This window comes from Lipophrys pholis (genome assembly GCF_963383615.2).
Source record: "Lipophrys pholis genome assembly, chromosome: 7".
Lineage (NCBI taxonomy): Eukaryota > Metazoa > Chordata > Actinopteri > Blenniiformes > Blenniidae > Lipophrys > Lipophrys pholis.
The window spans coordinates 1,519,167-1,539,494 of NC_137638.1; the positions used below are offsets into that span (position 1 = coordinate 1,519,167).

General features: G+C 43.7%; 1 protein-coding gene across 1 annotated transcript in view; it reads left to right on the forward strand.

Moving 5' to 3' along the window:
* Positions 1–13,958: 13,958 nt before the first annotated feature.
* adamts3 (ADAM metallopeptidase with thrombospondin type 1 motif, 3) overlaps positions 13,959–20,328 on the forward strand; it is a gene marked incomplete at both ends in the record, with an annotated part of 156,655 nt that continues 150,285 nt past the window's right edge. The window contains one exon of the mRNA XM_080466520.1: positions 13,959–14,018. Coding sequence (XP_080322646.1) covers positions 13,959–14,018 — 60 coding nt within the window. The remainder of the gene's footprint in view (positions 14,019–20,328) is intronic.

The following is a 20,328-nucleotide window of genomic DNA, read 5'->3' on the forward strand; positions in this document are numbered from 1 at the left end:
TTGTTTCCATCGGGCTTCGACGGTTAACGTGTCTCGTGAAGGCGGAGGGCGAGGGAGTGCTGCGGCGCTCAGAATAATCCCCTTTGTCTGTGGGCCTGTGAGGCACAGCAGAGGGAATGAGGGCCCCGTCGACTCGGTCAGAATTTCAAGTTAAAACGTTTGGTGCGCCTCTTCACGCGACAGGTTTGCTCAGAGCCACTGAGAACAAAACTTTATGAGAGGGGGAACTTTTCAGAAACGCTCAAGCTCCATCGTCAACAACTTCTGGAAATGCTTCGAACTTAATCCCGAGTAGACGGTGGAGACGCTGCTACTGCGAATGAGTACTACGGCCGTAGTAACTAGTTACAGTACATAACTCTACTGCACATGCTCAGTAGAGTCAACCACAACAAAGGTGTGACGACACCCAGTTCATATTCTTAATATGGAGATAATAACAATCCAACTTGGTAGTCTTATTTTGACGGTCACCGTAATAACAATCCAACTTGGTAGTTTTATTTTGACGGTCACCGTAATAACAATCCAACTTGGTAGTCTTATTTTGACGGTCACCGTAATAACAATCCAACTTGGTAGTCTTATTTTGACGGTCACCGTAATAACAATCCAACTTGGTAGTCTTATTTTGACGGTCACCGTAATAACAATCCAACTTGGTAGTCTTATTTTGACGGTCACCGTAATAACAATCCAACTTGGTAGTTTTATTTTGACGGTCACCGTAATAACAATCCAACTTGGTAGTTTTATTTTGACGGTCACCGTAATAACAATCCAACTTGGTAGTTTTATTTTGACGGTCACCGTAATAACAATCCAACTTGGTAGTCTTATTTTGACGGTCACCGTAATAACAATCCAACTTGGTAGTTTTATTTTGACGGTCACCGTAATAACAATCCAACTTGGTAGTTTTATTTTGACGGTCACCGTAATAACAATCCAACTTGGTAGTTTTATTTTGACGGTCACCGTAATAACAATCCAACTTGATTATATTCTCCCATTGTTATTTTTGCCATAGAAAGGTGACGTTTCCATGTGAGTGCATTTATTTGTATAAATGAAACCAACTTTTTGCAACAACTAATAACCCAAATTGAATGAAATCTTCAGGGATGATTTGTCATCATCCGAGGATTAATCCATTAGATTTTGGGACGCTAACGTCAAACTGTTTCCGAATAATTCTCCTAAAAATCCTCCTGCACAAAGTGGCTGAGAGAGGCACCTCACGGAGGAGATCAAAGGAGATCAGCGTCTGTTGCCATGGAGACGCTCCCTGCTCAGTGTTTCACAGTGATGTAGCTACAGGCTCGTTAGCATTGTTATGTGCTAACGGCTAACATGCTCGTGATGCTAACTCAGTTCCACTAACAAATGTGGCGTTGGCGAAGATCTGCGCTCTACTGAGAGTACCTCTAGTTTGTTTACTGGGTGTAGCTCTAGTTTATTTACTGAGTGTAGTTCTAGTTTATTTACTGGGTGTAGCTCTAGTTTATTTACTGAGTGTAGTTCTAGTTTATTTACTGAGTGTAGTACTAGTTTATTTACTGGGTGTAGCTCTAGTTTATTTACTGGGTGTAGTTCTAGTTTATTTACTGAGTGTAGCTCTAGTTTATTTACTGGGTGTAGCTCTAGTTTATTTACTGAGTGTAGCTCTAGTTTATTTACTGAGTGTAGCTCTAGTTTATTTACAGAGTGTAGCTCTAGTTTATTTACTGGGTGTAGTTCTAGTTTATTTACTGAGTGTAGCTCTAGTTGATTTACCGAGTGTAGCTCTAGTTTATTTACTGGGTGTAGTTCTAGTTTATTTACTGAGTGTAGCTCTAGTTGATTTACCGAGTGTAGCTCTAGTTTATTTACCGGGTGTAGTTCTAGTTTATTTACTGAGTGTAGCTCTAGTTTATTTACCGAGTGTAGCTCTAGTTTATTTACTGGGTGTAGTTCTAGTTTATTTACTGGGTGTAGCTCTAGTTTATTTACTGGGTGTAGCTCTAGTTTATTTACTGGGTGTAGTTCTACTTTATTTACTGGGTGTAGCTCTAGTTTATTGACCGGGTGTAGCTCTAGTTTATTTACTGGGTGTAGTTCTAGTTTATTTACTGGGTGTAGCTCTAGTTTATTTACCGGGTGTAGCTCTAGTTTATTTACTGGGTGTAGTTCTAGTTTATTTACTGGGTGTAGCTCTAGTTTATTTACTGGGTGTGGTTCTAGTTTATTTACCGGGTGTAGCTCTAGTTTATTTACCGGGTGTAGCTCTAGTTTATTTACTGGGTGTAGTTCTAGTTTATTTACCGGGTGTAGCTCTAGTTTATTTACTGGGTGTAGTTCTAGTTTATTTACTGGGTGTAGCTCTAGTTTATTTACTGGGTGTAGCTCTAGTTTATTTACTGGGTGTAGTTCTAGTTTATTTACTGGGTGTAGTTCTAGTTTATTTACCGGGTGTAGCTCTAGTTTATTTACTGGGTGTAGTTCTAGTTTATTTACTGGGTGTAGCTCTAGTTTATTTACTGGGTGTAGCTCTAGTTTATTTACCGGGTGTAGTTATAGTTCATGTTTTATTGTTCTCAGCTGAATGTGTGTGTGGTTTCATTACAAAAACAAACAGCACCAACTTGTGGTCAATCATCGTGTTTACACCATTTCCATTTAGACGCCCCGTTTTCCCGATGCTGCGGTGTGAACCTGGAACGTTCCTGATATGGAACCGATCCGTTTTCAGTTGCCATGCTGTGTTCTCCTCCCCTGGGCTCTCCACCTGCTGGAAGGTTCTTCATCGGTGCAATGTGATCTGGGTGACGGTGCTCAGACTGCCCCCCCCCCACCCCCACCCCCCCCCCCCCCCCTGGATGGATGGATGGATGGATGTTGTGTTCTGAGATGCAGGAGATCCTTCCTGCCTATGGCCATTAAGATGTATAACTCTACTTTTCCTAAACAAAACAGAAAAGCCTGTGATGTGAGAGAGTCCAGGGGAGTCGGAGAGAAAACGATCAGTCCTGCGGTTCCTTCATCTCGTTCTCTTTAAAAAGGCAGAACGAGGTCTGTGCTCCTCTGGGGAACAGTAATCACGTTTATTTACCTCTGCACAATGAAATATGTACGTCTCCGTTTCTCCAACTTTCAAATTACACGCATTAAGCGCAAGTAAAAAAAAACAACAACCTAATGGAGCCAGCGAATGAATACGCCACCGCATGACACCATGGAGTTGAACCACCTGCCTAAGTCCTCATTAGTGCGAGCCGGGCCGTGCACATGGCAGCAGCCTGAGGCTGCTAGTAAAAACTGCAGGGTTCCAACTAAACAGAAAAACCCCGTCTGAAGGAGGAGTGAAGGAGAAACAGAACAGAACTGAGCAGCAAACGACGGCGGGACGGTTTGTTCCTCCTGAGAACAACTGAAACCTCAAGTTCAGAACATGAGGACGAAGGATTGAAGCGGCGCTGGAGAAGTTCCTAACATTCTGTCGCTCAAAGGAAACGGAGAACTTAAACCTCGTTTACGTGACGATTCTAGTGAAAACGCATCATTTCTGCTTTGTTTCAGAAAAGTTTTGCGTTTCCACGGCAACGTTGTGAAAACGATGTCCGTCTCCACGGCAACTGCCGAAACGGTGAAATCGGTGTAGTTAACATGTTGGGCCACAAGGTGGTGCTGTAGTTTGTTTTTGTACTGAAATAAAACTACCGAGTTGGATTGTTATTATGGTGACTGTCAAAATAAAACTACCAAGTTGGATTGTTATTATGGTGACTGTCAAAATAAAACCACTGAGTTGGATTGTTATTATGGTGACTGTCAAAATAAAAGTACCAAGTTGGATTGTTATTATGGGGACTGTCAAAATAAAACCACCAAGTTGGATTGTTATTATGGTGACTGTCAAATTAAAACTACCAAGTTGGATTGTTATTATGGTGACTGTCAAAATAAAACCACAGAGTTGGATTGTTATTAGGCGACTGTCAAAATAAAACTACCAAGTTGGATTGTTATTATGGTGACTGTCAAAATAAAACTACCAAGTTGGATTGTTATTATGGTGACTGTCAAAATAAAACCACCAAGTTGGATTGTTATTATGGTGACTGTCAAAATAAAACCACCAAGTTGGATTGGTGATGCGTGGACGCAGATGATTCCAGCGTGATGGGAAACTTTTTAAGAATGACCGGGAGAAAAATGGACGGGGAGTGAAGTTTAGTGTTTCACTTCGTTGGCAGGTTAAAGGGTTAAATGGTTAAATGGTTAAATGGTTAAATGGTTAAATGGTTAAATGGTTAAATGGTTAAAGGGTTAAATGGTTAATTGGGCCCTGAGTTACTGTCAGTGGAAGAAATCTGGGAGATGCTTGAAGTCGGTCTTGATCCAGACGTAGACTGGAGTTTATTGGTCGATCTCCTGAGTTTGTTCACCAGCTTCTCTCCGTGTTTTAAGTGGAAAATATTGTTTAAGTTATGAGCTGGCGTCATCATCTGGCCGGGACCTGGACCCTCCAGTCGTGTCCAGAACACTACCCTCTTTACTTCCAGGACTTTGTGTCTGTTTAGCAGAGAAACACGACTGAGACCTGAAACCGTTTCCTTAAATCTCCTCATGCCGGATCAGGGACTGTCGTCGTCTTCAGTCACTTCCTCTGATTCATATGTAGATTTCTACGCCCCACACGCCCGTCTTTCCTCCTTTAACTGTTCTTCTCGTGTCCCCAAACTAATCTGTTGAGTTGGTGCTCACGTAAGCACCGCCGGGTTTCCACTGAGGAGGGAGGGGGTGGAGCGCCATTTCACAATATGACAACTATGTTTTAAATGATGTCGGATGAAATGCTCCCCTCCTTGTGCTGGAATGCCTCCGTCCCCCGTCCCCCGTCCCCCGTCCCCCGTCCCCCATCCCCGGGGGTTCTGCTGCCCCGCCTTCCTTCTGTTGTGATGACACTGGGCTGAAGGGCCTGGGGGCGGGGGGCGGGGGGCTCTGACCCCATGGGGGTGTTTGTCCGGCTCGCCACCTACGTGCGCATTGTGGCGCCGACATAACTTTGCGGTCGGACGTCACGGGTCATTGTGTCGGCCCGTTTTGTGTCTCCAGACAAAGAGAGAAAAGAAAACAATCCAGAAGCCTTCTTCTCCCAAACGCCCCCGAAACGCCCCCGCTCCTCAAGCCTCCGCAACGCCAGTGGGGGGTCCGTTTGGTCCGACGAGGGGCGGCGGCGACTGGAGGACCCGGCGCTCTCCGGGGCCATTCTTACATCTTGTAATTGTGCTTCCCCTCCATCCCTCCATCCCTCCAGCCCTCCATCCCTCCAGCCCTCCATCCCTCCATCCCTCCAGCCCTCCATCCCTCCATCCCTCCATCCCTCCATCCCTCCATCCCTCCATCCCTCCAGCCCTCCATCCCTCCATCCGTGGAGATTATTTCCACTCGGCAAAGGTCAAGAGAGACACAATCACTAGTTGGATGTTCTAATTTTCTTTAATGAACAAAATCAACAGATTCTGGTAACTTACACATTTTTTGCAAACAAACAGTCACAGAATGTTTATTTTCTCTCCTCGTGTTTGGAGTTCATCCATTTACAGACGAGCAGGACCGAGTGGCGTTACAGGATTATTCAACAGGCTGGAGCCTTTAAAGGGAAAAACCTTCATATTCAGAAATTTAGTTTATTTTATTTCATTTTTTATTTATTTTTTTACTGTAAAAGATGGAATTTGTGTGAATTTTAGTCCGTTTTGTACTCAATCCATAGAAATATCAGACAAATCCATACAATTGTTCTGTGGCATGTTTCTTCAAGAGGCAATTAACAAAGATCATTATCCTTGCTGCCAGATTTAAAATATATATATATATATATTCATTTATTTTTTTAATCTGGCACCTGGGATAATGATCTTTGTCAATTGCATTATATATATATAGATATAGATATAGATATAGATATAGATATAGATATATAGATATAGATATAGATATAGATATAGATATAGATATATATATATATATATATATAGATATAGATATAGATATAGATATAGATATATATCTATATAGATATAGATATATATGTACGTATATAAAATTAATTTTTTTTGTTGTCACATCAAAATGTGCATACAATCTGGGAATAGTGTTTTATGTCTTTTGTTTACAGTTCGGCAAACCGTTTGCAAAAAAAAATTTAATATTGCGAAAGACAACAACCAAAAAAATACAACTTTGCCCGTCCAGTGGGTGGAATGTTGGTGAAAATGGGAGCTTGTACACAAACCGCACATCAAAACAGGCAAGGAAACGGTGGAGTGGCGCTTGTGTGGTTCTTGTTCCCGATCAGACAAACCAACTGTAAAACACTGAAAAGTTAGCCGGTGGAAACGGATGGAATTTTTGATGAAAAACACAAAATGGAGGCGATACCACAATTCCACCTCTCCTTTTTCTCATTTCCTTTATCCACCTTTCTTTTATAAAATATATATCTATGACTAAATCGTCAATATTCGATGAGAGAATAATTATCAGACATGTATTATTTGGTTCTGAGCAGTTTGAGGATCATCAAATGGATTATCAGGTAATACACTTAAATATATAGATTTTTTTTTGGAAAAGAAAGATTCAAAATACACGTAAAATAAAAACGAATGTCAGTATGATTTAATAGATGGATAAATAGCCTCGTTAATGAGCCATGAAGTTAACCAACGAGCTTCAGTCAAGTCTTGCAATACCAGTGTTTACCACCAGATGGCGCATCGAGTCATTTCACGCTCTCCTCAGTTCTTATCCTGAGTGGAAAGATGCAAACGCAGCAAAGACTGAAACGAATGTTAAAGGGAAAATCGCAGAAAGAAACCTGCCACCTAGAGCGTGAACGTGAAACTTCAGGAGGAAGGTGAGCGTGGCGGTTTGAGGAAACACTTTTCACTGACGTGTCTGTTAGTAGTGGTTAATCTGGAGCACGAGCGGCGTGAGCTCTCCGATACGACACGACGAGGAAGCTTTTCCTGCTTTTACAGAGAAACAATAACGTGTTTTAATCTGCTCGCTCCTTCACAGAAGAAACCGTAGATCTCCATATCCGGCCCGAATAAAAGAAATGTCGCTGCCGCGGCTGTGTGGCTCCGAAACATCTGTTCTCCAGAACGACGTCGTCCCAGAAGAACCCGCTTCCCCACAAAACAGAAGGAGGTGCAGCCCGACTGGTTTCCGGTTCGAAACCTTCCAGTGAAACGTTTCATCACGACGTCGCAGCTGGGGTTGTGTGCAGCGTCGCGGTGTGAGTCAGCGGGCCAGATGTTGGACCTCAGTGGAGGAAGTTGGTCAAGAAAGGAAGAAGAGGATGTTGATGAACGAACTCTTCTTCTCTCCTCCTCCTGGTTCTTGTCGGGGGTTTGTTTTCCCTCCTCGCCCCGCCACCTACTTTCCCTCACCGTTTCCCTGCCTGTCTGCTCGCGCCGCTCTCCCACGGCGAGGAGGCCATGAGGCGTACAGATGTGCCCGTTAATCAGGCCTCCTGGTCGGGCCGGCGGCTCGCCGACAGACCAGCCGGACCCCGGAGCGCCGCAGAGACACACGGCGGACAATCAAACCCAGCCCCTCGTTTCTGGCTTTTATAATGAATCCCGAGGCCAAGTGGCCGGCGCGGCGGCACGGCGGCGCGGCGGCACGGCGGCATGGCGGCGCGGCGGCGCAGCGGCGTGGCGGCACGGCGGTGTCCACAGAGTCGAGCGAGCCGCAGAGGACAATCTCGACAGGAAGCTCTAACAGCCCTTTTGGCCGTGGCCAATAAAAGCAGTGATATACGAGCGAGTGTAGATCAGGAGAACGTGGGAAGGATCCCTCGGGATTTTCTCAGGAGGACGACGGAGATCAGGGATTCTTCAAAACACGACAACTCTTTAGCTTCAACCTTCAACACGGATCAAAGAAATTCACCCTTTTTTAAAGTTCATATGTAAAATTCTGACAATGACAATTAGAACGTTTGAAGCGAAAACGTTCTGCAAACATCTGTTCTAATGGAAAAACACTGAGAGCAATGTAGTTCTCATGTTGGGCCACTAGTGGGTGCTGTTTTAGTATTGAAAGCGCGCGCGCGCACACACACACACACACACACACACACACACACACACACACACACACACACACACACGCACACACACACACACACACACACACACACACACACACACAGCAGAGAACAATGAGCTTTAAACATGAACACCAGGAGAACGTTCTACTGGACAGACCACCAAGTTGGATTGTTATTACGGTGACTGTCAAAATAAAAGTACCAAGTTGGATTGTTATTACGGTGACTGTCAAAATAAAAGTACCAAGTTGGATTGTTATTACGGTGACCGTCAACATTAAGAATTAAGAAGCTTTATTGTCATTGTGCAAAATACAACGGAATTCCGTTTGTTGCATCACTAATAGCAGCAGCACTTGGTACATAAAAGTACCAAGTTAGATTAATACTGTGACTGTCAAAATAAAACACTCAGAGAGCGTCGGCATTAAACACCAAATAAACCTGAAAATCCCACGACCTTGTGGTTCCTCATCCTTTTCTTCAGTTTCAGTCTCTCACCAACTAATACATGTTCGGATATTCAGACGGTGAAGCAGCGACTGCATGAAGATCTCATTTTAAAAATAATTCCAACTCAGAATTTGGAAATAAAATTATACCCAATCAAGAAGAGTGACTCCTGCTCCGACAAACAAATGAGGCGAGGTCCCCACGAAGCTGAAACGGTCTGAAAATCCATTTTCCACATTTCAGCCACTTTAGGCGAGACATTTCTCATTAAGACGTAAGAGGACACTCCTCCGTCCTCCCGTCTTCCGCTGAGTCGGCTTCACTCGCTTCCCAACGACAAAATGAGTGGACTGCTTCACTCCGTTTCATCAGAGTCTGAGCCAATCAGGAGAGAGGAGGCGGGACTTAATTCACATATTAACATTTTGTGTAGATTTGAGAGTAAATGAGCCAAAATAGCCGTTTCCTGCAACTGTCAATATTGAGAAGCAACTTCTGAGAGCAGCAACCCTGAAGTCATTGCTCACAATAAACACTGGACGTTTACCTGACCGATGTCGGAGTTTTGTCCATCAGTCGCACAATTTTATCGTCCGTCCAAATACTCATGGACCAACATGAAAACTGCATCGTTTTCAGTGTTTCTGCCGTTTCTGTGTAAACGGACATCGTTTTTAAAACAACGCCGTGTAAACGGAAAACCTTTCTGAAGCACGAGCAGGAGCAGCAATTTCAGCAACTTTCTACTCAGTCGGAGTATTTTCAAAACCTTCCACCTGGGGAGCCCTTTCAAAAAGTTGCGTCTTCAGTGGCTCCGATCACCAGTGTCGTGTAAACAGACACCAGTTTTCTATTTTCACTTCCGGAGACACTTTGTGTGTTTAGTGGAGGCTGGTCACACCTCCACTGAGAGAAAACCTGAAAATAGCAGAATCACACTGAAACGAGTTTTCAGCTCCGTCACTGAAGAACAGAAGCTTTTCTTCCAAACCTCCGTCCTCCAGGTGGAGGTGGAGGTTTAGAAGAACAGCTTCTGTTCTTCTAAACCTCCGTCCTCCAGGTGGAGGTTTGGAAGAACAGAAGCTTTTCTTCCAAACCTCCGCCCACCAGGTGGAGGTGGAGGTTTAGAAGAACAGCTTCTGTTCTTCCAAACCTCCGTCCTCCAGGTGGAGGTGGAGGTTTGGAAGAACAGCAGCTTTTCTTCCAAACCTCCGCCCACCAGGTGGAGGTCACTGGGAAACGTGGCTGAGTTAGAAAAGCTTCAATGAGAAACACACAAGTAAAAGAGGTGATTTCTGGTCAGCGGCTTGTAGACGGATGCATGTTGTCGACCAGACATGAGGGACAGTTACTCCAGTTACTCCAGTACTTCACCAGGATTACTGCAGTCAGCAGAGTTTTCCTCCAGGAGCCCCTCAATCTGCTGCGTCGCCAGTTTGGAAGGTCGCCTGGTGACCAGTTGTGACCAGATTGTGACCAGTTGAGACCAGTTGTGACCAGTTGTGACCAGTTGAGACCAGTTGTGACCAGATTGTGACCAGTTGTGACCAGTTGTGACCAGTTGTGACCAGATTGTGACCAGTTGTGACCAGTTGAGACCAGTTGTGACCAGTTGTGACCAGTTGTGACCAGTTGTGACCAGTTGTGACCAGATTGTGGTCCTGAAAAGAGACAAACAAGCTCATGATCACATGTTTCGGCCGTGATGAGCAGGAAGTAATACAAATAAAGCAAAATAAGATAAAAAGTGGCATAAGAAAAGGATTGGAGGGGGTCGGTGGGTCGGTGGGTCGGTGGGCCGGTGGACCGGTGGACCGGTGGACCGGTGGGCCGGTGGACCGGTGGACCGGTGGGCCGGTGGACCGGTGGGCCGGTGGACTGGTGGACCGGTGGGCCGGTGGACTGGTGGACTGATGGACTGGACCCTTTAGCCTCTGTGGACACCAACTGAGTCATAGTCAATGTCTGTCTGTCTCTGTCTCTGTCTGTCTTAAATCTTTTTAACTTTTTCTTCAACTTTCTCTCTTTTGTTGTTGTTGTTGTTGTTCTTATTATTATTATTATCCTTTTTCCTCTCTCCATTCATTCCTTCCAGTCACACACACACACACACACACACACACACACACACACACACACACACACACACACACACACACACACACACACACACACACACACACACACACACACACACACACACACACACACACACACACACACACACACACACACACACAGGACTGTGTAATGACTTGTACAAGTCGTTCTGGGTGTTGTTGTCGGGTCGTTCCATCGTTCTTTGTTTCTGTCTCTTGTCTGTTGCAAAGCAAATTAAAATTAAAAGAAGAAATGAAGCTCTGGATTTATGTACGTTTGCTTTACTTGTGTTTTCTGCAGTTGTTTGCAGCTTTACGGTTACAGACAGAAAGTCTGTGGCTCTGAATGTATGAGAGGATACTTCATGCTTTTGTTTTGAAAACAAGGTGAAGTTAACCTCATGGCGTCGTTGGGAACTTCCTCGCTCGAACTCGGAGTAATCAAAAACTTCCCAGTTTAGCTGCATTCAACTGACTACTTCCCTGAGTAAGTAATCCAGTTACTTTACTGATTACATATTTTCGGATTACAGTCAATCTTCTAGTTTTTCAGTCCATATTGGTAGTTTTATAGCCTGTATTCTAGTTTTAAAAAGTCAATTAAAGATATTGCAACTATTACAACTGCCGTATTATACACGGTAAAGTATTAGTTAACTTACATTGTATTATTGTGCGGGTACATAATACTCTGATTGTTCACATCTGACCGCCTGTGAGGACGTTTGGGGAAACGTCAATAAATCCAACATTTCTAGAGAAAAGAACCACGAGAATAATCATTGGAAAAAAAGATATCGAGAAGCAACAATACTGGAAAATTCACAACATAGTAGATTATACAAATTATATATAAAGCTGAGAGAGAAAAGTTAAAAGGAACTGAGATTTTCATAAAAACAAGATGTAAGATCAGATTAATTGAACCCTGCATTTCTGCAAAAGGTCCTAAGAATCAAAAGAATCTGAATTAGAGGCAATATTTAAAAAAGTTATTAAAATCAGAATATTATTGGAATACAGCCTCACGTGTGAGGCGCCATAGTTGCTTCTGGAGTTGCCATGTACTCGTGATACTATGAAAGTAGAACGAGGCCTTTTCACGCCCCGGCCTGAGAATCCCTCCACTGAGCTTCACAAACAAAATGTGCCTGTTGACTTGAACACGCACGTTTAATGTTCCACATATCTTCACCTTCACTGCTCTTGAGGTACTTTCACTGCGGTGAGCGATCAGAATACTTGGGTTTGGTGATCACGTACTGACGGACTCCTGCCGTTTCGGCCGGTAAATGTCCAAATGTCTCCTCTCTGGCTCTGGTCCAGTCATCAATATTCCTGCTGTACAGAAAAAAGCCCAAAATCCATTCTGCTTCTTGTTAAATCCACTTTTAATCGCAGAATTTGCCACTAATTTATTCCCCCTGAAAGTTTTCCTGATGTTTTCCTATTTTTGATTATTTTGACTTTCTAATCCTGAAGTTTCATAACTTTTTATGGTTCAGAAAAAAAGACTGAGCAGGAAGAGGAAGAGGAGGAAGAGGAAGAGGGACGGGGTTTGATTTATTATTGACCAACATAATAAAAATACCTGACACACATTTACCAGGTTATTAAAAAAAAACATGTATATGGATAAACAGTGACTAATATAATAAATATGTTGTGGTAGTAGGTATTATGTATTATGTAGTAGTATGGTAGTAGGGCGTGCCAGCTCCAATCTTAATACTATCCAATGTATTTCAGACCAAGAACAAACTTAAAAATATATATTATTCCTTCAGATTGAAGAGTATAAAGAGACACACCTTCCCTGAAAGTTTCACTGAGATATCTTGATTATTAAAGAAACTACAAGTGTTTTAATGTAAAACGTTTTTGGTCAGAGATCTGTATACTAATTACCTTTAAGAAAATTCCACTAATTAGTAAACTTCTTTTGCCAATAAATTCCTATTTGTTAAGATATCTGAATGGTTTTGGTGTCATCTTCTTAGTTATGTCCTGCTTCTTCCAGTTACATTTGATTTGGTTTCCTTTTTAATTTGTCTTCACAGACGCAGTCATTCGGCCCCGAAGAAGAAATGAACAGGACCGAGTCTCTTTGGGGTTTTTGTCACTTTTAGACAAATTATTTTTTAATTAAAAAAAAAACTAAGTATCTAAACCAACCTTGAGGTGTTTAGTGTAACAATAGGAACTATTGTTAGTTATGTGTTGCTACAGGGACGAGTTAGTGTGCGACGCCTGGGATAGCAGAATGGAACCTGACGCGTAGAAGTGAAGAGAGAAAAGTTCTACTGTTGAGTGGAAACAAGACGAGTCTGCAGTTTGACTGGGACTTGAACACATAGCGCCACCTAGTGCATCAGAATATGTTTACTCGCCCTGCAGCGACTCATCACCTGGGAACCAATCGGGTGTAAAGATTCGCACGCATTTGAATAAATTCATAAAGCAACGCAGGACCATGACGTCATTATTTACACAGTGAAATAATTAGATATGTAGTTTTATTTACTCATATTTGCATAAAATGTGTAATTAACGATACATTTAATTACACATTTATGGTTTTTTTTTATAAAAAATGTAATTAATGACACATTTAAGTAATAATTTAATAGTGTATTTGATTACTTTAGTCCTCCAGTTAAACTGGATTTGCTGAAAAGTCCCAGAAATGTCTCTGCTGGGCAGAAAGGTTGCAGAAATGGGGTTTCCCTGATGGGACCGTGGAGGTGGGAGGTCCTCCCTCCTCCCAAATCCATCCCACCAAGCACCCACCCCTCCCCACGCGCTCCAGGCCCGTGCGTCATGACGTCACGCAGGGCTGGTCCTGCAGTTTATTAGCCGGAGGAGCCTAGCAGCAGGTCTGTGAGAGCTTCACACTGCAGCTCTGTCCGGCCAGAGGCAGACAGGACAGAGGAGGTGTCTTACTAAACTTGAAACACCTTTAAAAAGCTATTAAAAAAAAAAAAAAAAAAAAAAAAAAAAAGAAAGAAAGAAAGAAAAACACCAAAAAGAAAAAGAAAACCTCAGTCAACAGATGAAATAATAATATTAATTAATAATAATTATACACTGATTGACAAAGTGTGGCATCTTGCTTCACTCCTATTTAAATTTACTTTTATTTTTTTTAAATTTGAAGTGAGAGAGGGAGTTTTTATTTTATTTCTAGAGTTTTTATCCTCTTTTTTAATTTTTTTTTTTTTTTTAATTTTCTTAATTTTAACGTCACGTGTGGGATAAACTTTTTTCCCCCAAACTTTCCTCTGTATTAAAGACTCGTGATGGCCATCCTGTCACTAGCGTTACTTCTTGTAGGACTCGCGCTGACTTCAGCGGACAAGGTAAGTTTTTTTTTTTTTTTTTACGCACCGGCTTCTTGTCGCTGTCTGCGCACTTTTTGCGCACTTTTCTTGTTAAAAGTGGCTTGTTGGCGGCGGGGTTTTCTTTTTCCTCCTCTCTACCCCTGCACACTGCTTCCTCTGTGAAATCCGTGTTGACACTGCCGCCTGTTACATAAGACGCGTAAAATAGAGGCATTTCTTTCTTATTCCCTTTTCAAACCGTTTCTCTCTGGCGCCTCGCGCCTGTTGTGATTGTGAACGTCTCGCACTCATCTGCTGGAAACACGAGCGGTTCCTTCAGGCTCGCAGCAAATGTAACCAGCGTTTCCTCTGTTTCTGTGTTTCCTCCTCCAGGCTGCCGGAGGAGATAAAGAGGGTGAGTCCTGCTGATTTCTGTTGATGTTTGTTGATTATTACATCTTAAGGGTTTAAAGAAGGTTAAAGAAAAGAGGGACGGTTGGAGGGTTTCTCTTCCTCCTCCTCCTCCTCCTCCTCCTCCTCGAGCCAAAACTCTTGTTGGTGCTCTGAGATCAAAGTGGGAGGGAAGTTGTGTGTGTGTGTGTGTGTGTGTGTGTGTGTGTGTGTGTGTGTGTGTGTGTGTGTGTGTGTGTGTGTGTGTGTGTGTGTGTGTGTGTGTGTGTGTGTGTGTGTGTGTGTGTGTGAGAGCAGCTCAGTAATACCCCCTCCTTCCTCCCTCCTTACACACTTGCACACACTCCTGTTTGCCATCCACTTACCACCACACACACACACACACACACACACACACACACACACACACACACACACACACACACATACAGAATATTACATGAGTGAACTGCTTCAAGAGCTTTGTTATACAGGAAAGAAAATTCCACTTCTAAATCCTGCACATCTGTTCCCCATTGCGAGGTTAAGGAACAAGTGAGCGGCGGCGGCGGCGCCGGATCCTCTTACGCTTCCCCCTCGTTATCTTCCTGAACACCTCGAGGGCCCTCGCGCAGAACCGACGACACGGCGAGAGTGGACTGTTTGTAAAAGTGGCGCCCGCTCTCACGTAATGTTTCTTTCCTCCACGACTTTCCAAGAAAGGAGGAAAAAAAAACAAGAACTCGTAAATCACGCTGCAAACCGAGCCGATCGTTCCTCGTGTGTCGAGGAATCTGTCCCGATCAACGACACGGCCTTATACCAATATCTGGATGTTCTTAGGCCATATCACGATACACGATATAGATATCTCAATATTTAGCCTTGAAATCAACACGTGGTGCATTAATCACACTCGTGATTCTACGTCATGAAAAGCACAATCATGAAATCGTCATTTTCTTTCCTCTTCACGTTAATAAACGAGGCCGGTGGAGTTTCTCTGCACGATGTTTGCCTGCAGGCAGATTCTATCTTGGCTCCATGGAGCTGAAGAGTTTTCTGGATCTTGACCTCGAAGTTTCAGACACGCTTCAGTTTCTACTGGAGGATTTTAATCGGTGAACTAAGTTTGTTTGGCTTCTGCCTTTTGTTAATGCCCGCTGCTAACTGCGACAATGTGACTCTCCAATATTCACAATATTGTCATTTTCTGTATCGCACAGAGAACAAGCCGCGATACATGCAGTATATTTGGTGTATCGTCCAGATGTTGTTCGTCCCAAACCTCACGATATCTAAACATTTAGATATTTTACCCTGAAATGTATTGGTCCTGTCTGTTTGAGGCGATTCAGGATGGATTTGTACCTCAGTGACCAACAGGACCAACGTCATGTGACTGACCTGAAGAAAACAGGAGGGGTACCTGCTGGTCCAGGACCGGCAGCAGTGCAGGACGACCCAGGACTATTTGTCCTGTCCGGTCCTACAGAACTATTTTAATCAGAAAAGGAGTCATGTGGGGTGTGACTGCACAGAGTCGTCGTTTCTGGTTTCTCCGGTTGCCTCAGATCAGTGGACGCGTTCAAACACTACAAGGACTCATGCAACAACTCTGAATGTATCGCCGAAACCACGAGGGATTACTCACGCCACAGGCGAGTAGGTTTGTCCAGGAGTGGGAGGGCGAGAGTAAACACAGAAAGAACATCCTGTAGAATCTGGTCAGACATCATGAAGGCAACATTCAGGGCTGGAAGGACTGGACTTGTTGCCTGGAGAGTCGGTTTACGTCCCTGAAGCGAAACGCTTCACTTTAATCATGTTTAGCATGTAGCATGTAGCATCGGTGGTGTGGAAGCCCTGAAACTCTTTAGCATGTAGCATGTAGCATCGCTGGTCTGTGAGCCCGGGAACTCTTTAGCATGTAGCATGTAGCATCGCTGGTGTGTGAGCTCTGAAACTCTTTAGCATGTAGCAATGTAGCACGGATGAGAGTTTACATGATGTCCCTGAACGCACCACTGAACCCTCTCAGATTTTAAACCAGACCAACATGGCGGCTCGGACATAAACGTTCTCTTTTCTTACTGAAACAGTTTGACGAAATGTATTCAAGTTAAAACGCCGCTTCACAGCGGCGTGCCGGCCGTGAGGGGGCGTGGCCTGCAAGTTGAACAGCTTCCGTCTGGGATCACCTCAACGCGACCATAATGCAGAACATTTCTGAAACCAAAATGCAAAAACGATTCACTACATATGTTCTCTTCCTGTGGGCTCTCCACCTTCCTGTGGGCTCTCCACCTTCCCGTGGGCTCTCCACCTTCCCGTGGGCTCTCCACCTTTCTGTGGGCTCTCCACCTTCCCGTGGGCTCTCCACCTTCCCGTGGGCTCTCCACCTTCCCATGGGCTCTCCACCTTCCCGTGGGCTCTCCACCTGCAGGAAGGTTCTTAATGGCGCAATGTGATCTGGGTGACGGTGCTCAGACTGACACCACCACCACCCGGAAACGGAGAAGATGGAGGGATGGAGGGATGGATGGATAGATTTGTTGTCGTCTAATCAACACCTGTTGCTCGTGAGCTCACTACAGCTTATTCACGTTTAAATTTGTGTTTCCAACTAAATTTCTAAAATCATAATTAAATAACATCTGACCTGCTCCTGGGAAACGTCGCCCCCCTGTGGTTACTTTAACAATTGTACTAATGACAACTAGACGTCACCGAGACCGAACTGATTATTATTGTTGTTGTTAAAGCTTTTAACATGAGACACTAATACAAAGAGTACAACTGCAAAGGATCATCAGAGTACAACTAACAATGCTGTAATACCTCTAATCTGTTTAATAACACTTTGTCAAGTTGGGAAAGTTCACTTTCAAAACTTCACAAGTATGACACACACACACACACACACACACACACACACACACACACACACACACACACACACACACACACACACACACCAGAGCTGCTGGGATGATGCACCAGTTGGTCACAGTCGGTCTGAGCGCCGTTACATAATTTCCCCCCTAATTATTTGAGTAATTGTTTCACGTAATGATTTCCACTCATCTGTGCAAAAACAACTGGATGAGAAGAGCAGATGTCAGTATTTCCACGTTGTTTTCCATTATTTGGAGAAACTTCCTTCCATGTCTTGAGGGATAAGCCTCGGTAACGTCCAGCTTTTTTTTTTTTTTTTTGTTTGTTTCCTTAAAACTAAAAGTTAAAACACGACAGAACACATCATTATTTGGGGATAAAAACAAATCTTTAATAGACGCTAACACCGCGTGGCGATTAGGATGAAACTACTGGATTGTGAAAGTTTTTTGAAGACGTTTAGTGAGTATTGCAGCACAGGTTTAGATTTTAAATACTAATTTCCAAGCAGTTCTTCACTTTCCCAAAGATTCAGTCGTGTTTTTCTGCGTTGATCCTAAAAAAAAACCCCAAACATTCTATAACGTCTTTTATTTTGGAATTTCTAAATATTTCAACTGTAAAGAGTTGGTGGCAGATCATGAAGTGACTTCAACATCATGCATCTGATTCTAATACGAACTTAAGTTATTATTGTCTGATTACATTCCACAGATATTGTTTTGATGGATTTCTACTTAACTCGTTTGTTTTGCTCGTCTCTTTGGTCCTCAAAGTTCAAACAAACAAAAAGATGAAGACTCGTTTACTTGTTGATGCTGCAAACTGCAGAATGATTCAGAGCGTAAAGAAGGTTTCTGACACAGGAAAACATCCGTTTATTCAGTTAAAAATGTTATTTTATGTACTTAAAGCGACGGCGCGCTTTCATTTCCTCCGTCCTCGTCCTGCCGAGTCCCCAGGTGAGACGGGAAACGTTCCCATTAATGAGGCTCACGGCAGACCGACGTAAACAAGCCTCGTCTCTAATGAGCTCCGTCCAGCAGGTTTTAATACTCCTGCTTTAGCAGCGAGCGCTCCAGTCTGTCGCTCTTTGTATCTAAAATTGACATTATATATATGTTTGAGGCGGGAGGACACATTATCCTCCTCTGAACACTTTTCTTCTTCTTCTTCTTGGAGGAAAATCTGAACAATTTAACCCTTCGTGCTTCACAATATACTGCACATTTCTCATGGCGGTTGATGTCGACGTGCTTGATGTACGTTTGGCGTAAGACCGCCTGACCTGGATCGTGGTAGGATTGGCTGCTTTTCGCTCTCTGAATTTCTAAAAAGGATAATTTATTTGATTAATCCCAGTTTATCCACGGAGATTCCTGGCGGCAGAGCGAAGCTTTCCAAAACATCCCAACGGTGTTCGATTTGGTCCAGAATGTGAAAAGCTGCCCGTCGTTATGAGAATGATTAAAGAAAACAGACATCGTGACGTGAGACGTCATGGGCCATGTGGGGCTCGGCGGGGGAAGCAGGCCGTCGTTCACTGGCAGAGTTGTGGGTTCGACGCTGAACCTGATTGGCCACAGCGAAGTCTGAGCACCGTGAAGGACGGTGTCGGTGCATGAACGTGTGGACGTCACTAGAACGCTGCTGGACGGATGAAACATTGAGGGAAACATTATTATACAAGTCAGCAGGTTTCCCCGCAGCTCTCCGAAGACTTCCTCCTCCACGGCGATAGAAAGGTCATATACTTACGTTTGGTAATGGTGCTGTTTGGTTGACGGCTGGATGGAGACGGAAGGTTCGCCTCCATAGTTCAATGTTTTCTGATTCAGTCATTTGGTGTTTGAGAACCTGTCGACTCTCATTGTGGGATTTGTCTTGAATTCCTGTAACGCTGACGTACGTATGTTAACAGCGTTTCCAAACTACTCATCCATCCATCTCCTCCCTCTTATCCATTTCCGGGTGGCGGGGGTGTCAGTCTGAGCACCGTCACCCAGATCATATTGCACCATTAAGAACCTCCCAGTGGGTGGAGAGCCCACAGGAAGGTGGCGCCCGGCGTGGGACATGAACCCTCTACCTTGAGATCTCGAGTCTCGTGCTCTAACAACTGAGCTAGCCGGGGGAGTACTCGCCCAAACAACATGAAATCTTCAGGGATAATCTGTCATCACCCGAGGAGCAATTGATTAGATTTTGGGACGTTAACAACAAAACGTTTCCAAATAAATCCTGATAAACTGTCCCATACAAAGCGGATGAGAGAGACGCCTCATGGAGGAGATCACAGGAGATCAGCGTCTGTTGCCATGGAGACGCTCCCCGCTCAGTGTTTCACAGTGATGTAGCTACCTGACAGGCTAGTTAGCATCGATATGAGCTAACGGCTATTATGCTAGCATTTGCTAACTCGGTTCTGCAAACAAATGTGGTGTTGGCGAAGGCCCGCGCTCTACCGAGTGTAGCTCTAGGTAGTTGATGAATCCACCAGGTTTTCTTTGCATCTGTGACAGTCAGCTGAGTTTTCACCAGCCTCAGACCATACTGATAAACTGATGAACCAGGAAAGACTGCGGATAGACATCTAAATAGTTTGAGATTAAATTCTGCGTGGTATTGAAATGTAAAATTCTTATCAAATGTATTTTTACCAAACCAGCAGGTTCATTTCAAAGAGAAAATCAGCAACCCAAAGTTTTGAAGGTCTGGCAAAGTCGTTAAATATCAGTGTAAATGTCAGGCCTTCAGAAAAGATTCCGCTTTCATTTCTTAAACTAACGTCGCTCCCACTGATTTTAATTATTCATTATTTCCTCTAATTCACATTTCTTGGCTCAGAACCTTTGCAAATGAAGTATGTCCTCATCGGACCTTGAAATTCCTTTTTCCCAAACCCCAAACAAGAAGACCTACCTGCCAAACGTCGACGTCTCGTTCTGTCCAAACTCTCCCCAGCTGCTGATTTAGTCATGAATCCATCTGGTACGGATGTTTGGGAGCGTTTCAAGTCGTGTTGTGGCTCTAAAGAAAGCTGTCAAATATAGAGATTCCT